This window comes from Gracilinanus agilis, chromosome 6 (assembly GCF_016433145.1).
Source record: "Gracilinanus agilis isolate LMUSP501 chromosome 6, AgileGrace, whole genome shotgun sequence".
Classification (NCBI taxonomy): Eukaryota; Metazoa; Chordata; class Mammalia; order Didelphimorphia; family Didelphidae; genus Gracilinanus; species Gracilinanus agilis.
Genome location: NC_058135.1, coordinates 39,319,072 through 39,329,802, shown reverse-complemented (window position 1 = coordinate 39,329,802; position 10,731 = coordinate 39,319,072). Strand labels below are relative to the sequence as shown.

Here is a 10,731-nt window from a genome sequence, read left to right as displayed (position 1 = left end):
TTCCTTCCTTCCTTCCTTCCTTCCTTCCTTCCTTCCTTTCTTCCTTCCTTCCTTCCTTCCTTCCTTCCTTCCTTCCTTCCTTCCTTCCTTTCTTCCTTTCTTCCTTTCTTCCTTTCTTTCTTCCTTCCTTTCTTCCTTCCTTTCTTCCTTTCTTCCTTTCTTTCTTCCCTTATCTTCTGTCTTAAAATTAATACTTTGCATTGGTTCTAAAGCAGTAAAAGCTAGGCAATGGGGATTAAGTGACTTGCCCAGGTGTCTGAGACCTTATAAAAACCCAGGACCTCCCCTCTCTAGACCTGGCTTCAATCCACTGAGCTTCCTCACTACACCATGAAACTCAGATTTCTTTGCAACAAGAGTGATACTTCCTTTTTGTGGGAATATTTAAATCTTGTAAAGATACAGAGAAAGATTTTTTAATTTATTAAAAATCAGATAAGAGGAATTCTTAAGAAACATCATTTAGTGGTACCAATAAGAGAGTATAGTACTCTGTTACCATGGCACCAGTGAGACTACTCAAGGGAAGCATTATGGGTACCTCAGCTAATTAGCATACACATGTTTTATGAATAAAGAGGACAAAAATAAGATATCCTGTAGATATTTAGAGGCTGGGGGACGATTTACAAAAGGACTATTGATTTGATGTAAGACAAATTTAGTGAGCTGACTTTTTCAATGAAAGGTGAGTCTCTGAGACAGTGGAGGCTCTTATTTAAGTTCTTGGACACCTTATAGCAGCAGCAGCAGCAGGGAGGGAAGAGGAAAAGAGGAAGAGGAAGAGGAAGAGGAAGGGAGCTGAGGAGATAAGAGCAGAAACCAAGGCGGGGCTCCTGAGAAGTTGCCATGTAGAGTTATGGCAGTTAGAAGCATTCAGCTGAGAGAATGCTTCAGCAGGATGATCCCTGATTGGCTGCAGGGAAAATTTACTGCATCACCTGAGAATTCAGCTGTTACTCTTGAGCGCCACCTAGAGTTGGGGGAAAAGATGGCGTTTAAATAAGTTTTTGTTTACTTCTGCCTATGGCTGCAGAAGGAAGAGGGAACAGGAGGGATTTTGGTATCATGGTAAGAGCTGTGTTGCTGTTAGCTGCATTTCAGCTGGACAGCATCTGGCCAGGCTGGTCTGTATAAGTCGGATGGCCAGTTTGATGAGATTTGCACTTCTCTGACTTAAAGACGCCTACTGTTCTCACTAAGACCTCATAGTCCCTTAGTACCCTTTTAAGGGTGATGATTCATTTAAAGACCTTGTAAATGCTACATTTGAGTAGTGAAGAGGATTTATCAGCTGAAGAGTAGTATGGATCAGTAGTCAACCAGGGAGCAGCTCTGTGGGGTACAGATGATCCTGGATGGACCAATAACATTGAAGCCTGCCATCTAGAGTTGTGAGTTATCCCAAGCTCATGGGTTTTCCTGCTAGGTTCCTGTAAATGTGTCCAATCTTCTCAGTAGTAATTCAGTGCTGTAGTGGAAGAGTGTGATCTGAGATAATTTATATGTATACTGTGATGTGTTTTATTTCTATAATTTCCTTAACATATTTTCTATTATTATTATTATGTCTTTTAAGTAAATGGTTATATTTGAAATCCAAAGGTGGCATTACTTTAAGAGACTGTTCATGTAGATAGAAAACCATTGGATTTGGGGGAGGAGGTTGTGTTTCTTAAACTTACATATATCAAGGCATATGTTAAGCATTTTACAAATATCTCATTTGATCCTAACAATAGCCTTGTGAGGTAGGTGCTATTATTTCCCCTATTTTACAGCTGAGAAAATTAATGCCAACAGAGGTTAAGTAACTTGCTAAGAGCCTCACAGCTAGTAAGTACCTGAGATCATATCTGAATTCAAGTCTTCTTGATTCCACCCCACCACTGTATCAGCTGTCCAAATTAGAGGTTCAAGAATTAATGGTATTGTAGAGGTCTTCCCTTTAAAAAGGTTTATCCTTAGGATCCTGAGAAAGTTTGAATGCGACTGAGTGGTGGTAGTCTATCTTAGGGAACTTCCGTAGGCTAGTGGAAGAACAGGTTAGCATGAGCAAGCCATGCCCAGTGGAGATGTTTGATACATTTGTGTTTGAGTGGGTCCAAGTGTGACATCATGAGAACTTGTGAAGGTAGGAGATTCATTAGATGAAGAGGATCAGCATGATTGGAGTTACATCAAGAATTTCCGTAGTTTGAGCAGTTCGGTGGCTCAGTGGATTGAGAGCCAGTCCTAGAGAGAGGAGGTTCTGGGTTCAAATGTGGCCTCATATACTTCCTAGCTGTGTGGCCCTGGGCTAGTCACATAATTCCAATTGCCTAGCCCTTACTGCTCTTCTGCCATAGAACTATTACATAGTGTTGCTTCTAAGATAGAAGGGAAGGTTTTTTAAAAAAAATAATTTCTGTGGTTTTCATAAAAAGTTTTGATGCTTAAAGTAACAAAATAACATTTTTCTTTCTTATTTTCTGTAGCTATCTCCAATGTGAAGACATGGGCACTAGATAGAGAAGTATTCCAGAATATTATGAGAAGAACAGCTCAAGCTCGGGATGAACAATACAGACAGTTCCTTAGGAGGTAAGAGTAATGTCTAGAACTTTTAACACAGATCCTACTCCCTAATAAATGTTAGACCTTGAAAAAATATATATGATAATAAGCCTGTAACTAGCCTACAACATTTTCTCTTTTTTTACATTTTTATTCTTTTTTAATTTTAATTTTGAATATTTTCCCATAGTTACATGTTTTATGTTCTTTCCCTCTCCCCCAAACCCCCCCTACCCCCTGAAGCCAACGCACAATTCCCCTGGGTTTTACGTGTACCATTGATCAAGACCTAATTCCATATTATTGATAGTTGGACTAGCGTTATCATTTAGAGTCTACATCTCCAATAATATCCCCATTAGCCCATGTGTTCAAACAGTTCTTTTTCTTCTGTGTTTCTCCTCCCACAGTTCTTCCTCTGAATGTGGCTAATTTTCTTTCTCATAAGTCCCTCAGCCTTCCTCTGGATCCTTGCATTGCTGCTAGTACAGAAGTCCATTATGTTTGATTGTGCCACAGTGTATCAGTCTCTGTGTACAATGTTCTTCTGGATCTACTCCTTTCACTCCTCATCAATTCCTGGAAGTCTTTCCAGTTCATGTGGAATTCCTCCAGTTCATTATTCCTTTGAGCACAATAGTATTCCATCACCATCAGATACCACAATTTGTTCAGCCATTCTCCAGTCAAAGGACATTCCCTCATTTTCCAAATTTTGCCACCACAAAGAGCGTGGCTATAAATATTTTTGTACAACTTTTTCCTTATTATCTCTTTGGGGTATAAACCCAGCAGTGCTATGGCTGGACCAAAAGGCAGACAGTCTTTTAAAGCCCTTTGGGCATAGTTCCAAATTGCCATCCAGAATGGTTGGATCAATTCACAACTCCATCAGCAATGCATTAATGTCCCAATTTTGCCACATCCCCTCCAATATTCACCACTTTCCTTTGCTGTCAAGTTAGCTAATCTGCTAGGTGTGAAGTGGTACCTCAGAGTGGTTTTTATTTGTATTTCTCTAATTATAAGAGATTTAGAACACTTTTTCATGTGTTTGTTGATAGTTTTGATTTCTTTATCTGAAAATTGCCTATTCATATCCCTTGCCCATTTATCAATTGGGGAATCTGCCTACAACATTTTCACTGATATCAAAAGCATTTTACTTTTCTAACAATACTCATTTCAGGCATTCTATTATTACTAAATCATCAGACTTTCCCATATAAGGTAACTTGATTTTAGTTTAACTACAGTGAATTCTTGGAGATGAAGATAGCATTGCCTTTTCTTAAGCCTTCTGGTTTAGAACCCCAAAAGAGGAAAGAAAGAGGAAAAGGACCCATATGTAGCTTTTCTGGTGGTTGCACCAAACTAGATACTAAGGAGATGCTCACTAACTGAGGAATGACTGAACAATTATGGTATCTGAAAGTAATGAAATACTATTGGGCCATAAAAATGGTGAATGGGATCTTTTAAGAGGAACTAGGTTAGACTTGTATAAACTAGGGGCAACTGGGTGACCCAGTTGACTGAGAGCTAGACCTGGAAAGCCATGGGTTCAAACATGGCCTCAAACTTTCCCATTGCCTAGCCCTTATCACTCTTCCACCTTGGAACCAAAATTGATTCTAAGATGGAAGGTAAGAGTTGTAAAAAAATTTGTATGAACTCGTAGAATGAAGTCAAAAGAACCAGGTGAGCAATTTATACTATAAAAACACCATTGTAAATACAGATAACTTTTTAAAACTTAAGAATTCAGGGCAATTAGGTAGCTCAGAGGATTGAGAGCTAGGTCTAGAGATGGGTTGTCATGTGTGGTTTCAGACACTTCCTAGCTGTGTGACCCTGGGGAAGTCACTTAACTGCCATTGCCTAGCCCTTACCACTCTTCTGCCTTGGAACCAATATTTAGTATTGATTCTAAGATGGAAGATAAGGGTTAAAAAAACAATAACAACAAATGTAATAACTCTGATCAACCATGATTCTAGATGGGAATGCTGCTCACTTCCTGACAGAGTTGTTGGTTAGACTAAAGATGTAGAATGAAACACACATTTTTTAACATGGCCAATACAAGGACTTGCTTTGCTTGATTTTACATGCTTTGTTACAAGGATTTTGTATTACTTTTTTTCAATGGACAATTTGGGGGTGAAGGTCAGGGAGACATTAGGGAGAAAAATACTTACTACCTTAAATAAATTAAATTAAAATGTTAAAAACATCTAATAAGAGAGTCCCATTCCCACAACAACTCATTTCATTTTTTGGCAACTCTAATTATTAGTTAGTTGGTTTTTTTTGGAGGTGGTGGTAAGTGGGGGATTGTGTTTTGTTGTTGTTATTATTTGGGGCTTTTTCCCCTGACTTTCAGATTAAAAGTACCTCTTAAACTTCTATGTACCCGCTGCTTGCGTTTCTCCCCTCTTTAGGCAGACCATCCTATCTAAAAAAATGCAATAATTTTTTTCCTCTTTGCTTCTGTGTATCCTCTGTTTCTTTTTTCTTGTCTTATTGCTATAGTGAAGCATTTCTAGCTCTTTATCAGGTAGCAATGGTGATCATGAACATCTCTGCTTTTTAAAATAAAATTTAAAAATCTTTTAATAATAAAAACCTCTAATGCATCTCCACTTCATATAATGCTCATCTTTGGTTTTAGATATATTCATTAGATGTTTTCAAGCAGAGTTTATAAAGCACATTATGGTGGAGATTCCCTGTCCAATATGAGCTGGATTTGATGGATCTGAATTCCCTCCCAACTCTACAATTCTGTGATTTTACATTCCCTCCAGCAGATAGCCCTGGATTGTCTTACTCTGATAGAAAGCACCACTTAAACTTAGATATCCTCAAGATCTGAACACTTCATACTATAAAAAATCTAGAGTCAATATGATATTTTCCCTCCTCACTTCCACACCCCTGACTCCCCAAAAAACCTAGTCTATATGGTCATAGTTTGGCAATATCTTTGGAATGTTTGGTCTATTATAGAAAAAAAAGTTCTTATCTAAAACCTTATTTGGAAACCAATATGTTCGTGCCATGGGGAAAAGAAGCCCAAGAATTAATTGGTACCTAGTACAAATAGTTAATAGGCTATTTGATCTGTCTTTTGAAAACTCTTTCCTGAAAATCTTTTTTCTCCTATAATTTCCAGAAAAGACAATTTTTCACATGTGACTATCTACAGACTTAATAGATACTAAATTAGGACTTGGGACAGGCCTTAATAGCAAGATATCATTGTTCTTTGGGGACTATAAGATAAGCTCCCTCATAAAGACTATTTTCTGTTATTACATTTCATTAAAAATTGTTTCACTTAAATATGTCTTGGTTTTGTTCAGAGTATACAGCTTACTCTTAGTGTTTTCCAAGGAATATGTTTTGAGGAAACGTTTTTGGTGAAAAGTCATTGTCTTCATTGTTTTCATTTTGGCGTAGAATTTGCCACCTCCATCTCAATTTTAAGAACATGTTTAAGATTAACATATTTAAGAACATCGATGCTATTAAAATTGTTAGGCACTCTAAAAGTCTTGCCAGTTTTCTTTATCTAAAAGCACAACTTTACATCGAAAACTTTTCTTATTGTAGGAGAGGAAGTGAAAGTTTGAGTTATGTAATACTGGTCAAATGTGATTGTTTCTAGAAAGATTAGGTTTTGGTATTGTATTTCATTTAAGGCATATTATAATTATCATTATAATGAGAAGGGAATATACATTTATTAAGGGACAAGCTCTGTGTTAAGTGATTTACAAACACCTAATTTGTTCCTCACAACAATCTCAGGAGGTAGGTGCTATTATTATCCCCATTTTATAGATGAATAAACTGAGGCAGACTGAAGTCAAGTGATTCATCTAAGGAAGTCAGAGGCTAGTAAGCTATATGATACTAGATTTGAATTCAGATCTTCCTGACTTCAGGCCCAGCACACCTACTATACCATTTAGCTGCTGCTGCTTATTATTCTTATTCTTATGCCCTTTGCATGCCTTTGGCTACCAGTATTTTTAAAGGATGGTAGTGGATGACTAACAGTTTTCCAGCCCTAAATTTTCTCATCTCACAGGCCCTAATCTTGACTTAATTATAGGCAAGTTAGAATCTGTTTCCCCTCTGAATGTAGTTCTTCTCTTCTATTAACAGTGCTTGGAAAAGGTATTGGGATGAAAGAGGAAGATAATTCTGATTGCAATTCACTTTTAACACACAAAAAGGAGATTTATTTATTCTATCTATTCATTTCAGAAATATTTATTGAATTCCTATTATATTCATGGCACTATACTAGTTGCTATGGGGATTCAAAGATAAACATGGGCCCTTTCCTCTTGTAGTTTTCTGTAGAGCAGAGGAGATGAGATATACACATGAATAATGATGAAAAGATATTTGAATGTATAATTAGAAAGTGTCAGAGTCATTGATAATTCATTTTACTTCCTTGGGATAGTAAGATACTGGCAGCTTCCCATTGTCCCCCTCTCCTTCCCCCATTTTCCCATTCCTCTAGTTATTTATACCATATATTCATTGAAAATTTGCCCTTAAAAATCTAGTTTATATGCTTTACAAATTAAAGTTTTGTTTTTGTGAAAATAAATGTATATATGTAAGTTACAGGTAAAAATATAGCCATGAAAATTCAAGAATTATAAGTGGAAAAAAGGAAATTAAGTATGAGTTTCTCTTTCCTTTTGTAGTGTATGTTTGCTGAAGAACTTACCTGAAGACAAACTAACCAAAATCATTGACTGCTTGGAAGTGGTGAGAACATTTAGAATTGAACTTAAAACTTTATTGAAAATTTGGACATTGTGCTAGATCATATATGTTTCAGATAATTATTCTTTCCCCATTTTAAAAGAACTTCATTCATTGATAGGCTAAATTCCATTTTAAAAATCTTCAACATGGTCTCCAGATTCTATTGTCATATTGGAATTTTGTTATATTCATTATTGTTCAAAGAAAATATTGACTCGCAGTCAGAAAAAGCTTTCCTCAGGTCAAAATGCTTATGTCAATGTAGAGAATAGAAAAGGTTTAGTTGATTAGTTTTTAAATATAAAAAATAATTTTTATATTTATCACTAACCAATGTTTTAGTTTTTTCATATATTTTATTAATTTTTTTAGATGGAGAGACATTTAATTTTCTGAAATTATTATCACAATCCTCTTCTAACATTTTACTGTGATAACTCATTATGGATTGACCTTGACAGCTCTAAGATTATGACAGTTAATTTAAATTCTACATAGTAGACACTATCAAACTGGGAAGTCTATGGGAATGGTCTTTGCAAACAGTGATATGTCTGTCACCAATAGACTAGCCGAGTTCAGTTTGGGAAGGCTTATCTCCAGTAGGTTAACACTCAAGGAATAGATGGTTTTACAAACAAATTTAATAAAACCATATCGTCATAGAAAGGCTTCAGAAAATCTGTGATTGAGGAATCGAATTTGAAGAATATCCTAATTCCTTTTAGAGTTGGCATAATTAGTAACTGTAAATGAAATGGAGCTGAGGTAACATTAGCATGGAGAAAAGAAAAGTATATGATGAATATATTTTGTAACAAATTGAAGAAAAATCATTATATCTAAGTGCACTTTAATATAATGCCATCTTTATTTTCAGCCTGTGAAAATGGACTTTTTTAGAAAAATACCCACAGATGTTATATTTTTTATTTTAACACCTTAGAAAAGGGCCTTCTTGGAATATGTTCAAAAAAGCTCAGATGGTTGGTTTTATTCCAAAACTTGTTAATCTTTCTTAAAATAATGCATTTTGTGACATGTACCTTAATTTTTATTCCATTATGTTTGGATCTTTTTCAGATCTCAAAGTTAGAAAGCCAGATATTTGAGATTTCCTCTACCTTTTTCTGATTAATTGTAATGAAAACTGAAATGCTTACTCAATTCATTGGAGATGGATTAGAGTAGTAATTGAAGTCACAGCCAGCCTTTAAACTTTTTAGAAGGCTATCCTCAGTGGAGAAAAATCCCTGCAATGTTGATCGTTGATAGGTTTATGTCTCTTTCCATCCCAATAGATAATGCAAAGTAATATCTGTTGAAGTGAATACAGACTCCTTTATCCTTAAGTGCCTCTGACACCACTAATGTTTCTATTCACAATTCATGAAAACCATCTAGCAGTTTATCAAGGATGTGGCATGATGATATAGTTCCTGACCTTGAACCCCCTGGAGATTTCTGTTCTGAAAGTCATTTTGGAAAGAGCTGCTTGCCCCTTGTCTCCAGAGACTTTTCACAGATGTTACAAATTAATAATTCATCCTAATTTTAGTGTGCTTTCCCCCCTAAACTAAAAAAGGTCTGTATTTTCCTTAGAGAAGGAAATCTGTTTTTAATACGGTATTTCTAAAGGAGATTCACCAGAGAATTGCATGCTGACAGCAAATATTGAGTTTTAGTATCATTGAAATTAAATGGTAATGTAGGCATATTTCTAAGAGTTACAGGAAGTACTTAGAGAATGTGCATATTGGAATTCAAATCCAGGAATAAGTAGCAAATTTTACAAGTTTAGAAATCTCTTCTTATACTTCACATTAAACTATTATAATATCTATTTTGGGGGTGTTCTTAGGTAGCAAAATTATTCAAAAAGTCTCTATGTTTGTATCTGGCATCCAAAATGAAATGTTAAAGAATGGAAATTCTCAAGGGTGAAAGTAATTAACAGTGGACTAATGGAGTCCATTAAGCTCTGAAAGCAGCCCAGTGTTTACCAGTTGCAGTTCAATTGTCTCTAATCCTATCAAGAAGCAATCACTTAGCTATTTTAGAATAGTACAGTTGGCTGTCTTGTTGAGTTCCAGGGCCAGCTGCCTCCACATCTGGCTGTGCAGTCTTAAACAAGACATTTTTGCTACACTTGTGACATTATTTTATGTTCAGAAGGGTTGGAATAGCCTATCAATAAGTGATTGATATAAACTTCCTCTTTAAGACATCCAATAATAGCATGGATAGAACTAACCATGTGGTAATATTATAGGATTATTCTTGAAGATTTCCTGTTTTTAAATGGAAAGTGAGATTGGAAATAATTTAGTATATATATACATCATTAGTTCATAATGAAAATTAAATAATGAAAATTATGAGGCACTAAATGAAATGAAAAAATCTCCTAATCCTAATGATAATTTTGCATCAACAACACACCTGACCAGTTGGGCCATGCAGATCTGAGAGATGGAAACATCTCTGAGCCCCATTCCTCAAAACCCATCCAAGTAAGCATGTGATTTGATGGTCCTTTTCTGAACTGCAAACACTGTGATTGATAATAAAGTTACCTAACTCTTATTTCAAGAAGTGACCATCTGCTCCTTTAATGAAGCAGTGGGGACAGAGGTTGGGGAGAAGAACATCTATTAATGTTTCTCATAAATTTTACTAATTGCTGGCCTCATAGAATGAACCAGTTAAGGGTCAGAAACTTGGGTAGCTCATCCATGAGTTCAGGACCTGCCACAAACTGCCTCTTTATTCAAGTACATTTCTTTTTTTTTTTTTTAATTAAAAAAATTAGAATGTTTGCTAAATTCCCATGAAAACAGCAGTTTTCAGTTCCATTATCCATGTCATTTATTTACCCTAAGTTTAGAAAGCTTCCTTCCCCAGTTAGTTCCACCTTGTTTTGGGAGGAAAGTCTAATGAATGGTACATTTCACCAAAGGTTAGGTTGTCTCTGGGAGGCCTCATTATCACTGATCCATATAAAAATTTGAGGACATAAAATAGAAATTGAGGGTGAAAAAAATAGAACTTGAGGGTGAAACAATGAAGAGCTTGTTCTAGATAAGTAATGGCAACCTTTTGGAACTTTTTAGGGTCCCAGTGCCATGCCCCACCCCACCCCCAGACTGTGTGCCTGTGCCCCACCCCCAACTGCATGCAGTACCCCGCCCACCCCTGTGTTGAGATGGGGCTGGGGCCAGGGGCCAAGGGTGGAGCGAGGATGCAAGCTGGCAAAGCCAGGAGCCTACATGTGCTCACAGAGAGGTCTCAGCGTGCCATCTTCAGTATATGTACCATAGGGTTGCCATCGCAGTCCTAGATGATCTTTTAAGGTTTCTTTTAGTATGAACATTCAAG

The 10,731-nt window shown here is 36.2% G+C and overlaps 1 protein-coding gene across 1 annotated transcript in view; it reads left to right on the top strand.

The window, feature by feature from the left end:
• Nucleotides 1–10,731, top strand: part of PRKG2 (protein kinase cGMP-dependent 2) — a 103,342-nt gene that overhangs the window by 40,589 nt on the left and 52,022 nt on the right. Inside the window, exons 4-5 of the mRNA XM_044681611.1 lie at nucleotides 2,478–2,583; nucleotides 7,290–7,353. Coding sequence (XP_044537546.1) covers nucleotides 2,478–2,583; nucleotides 7,290–7,353 — 170 coding nt within the window. The remainder of the gene's footprint in view (nucleotides 1–2,477; nucleotides 2,584–7,289; nucleotides 7,354–10,731) is intronic.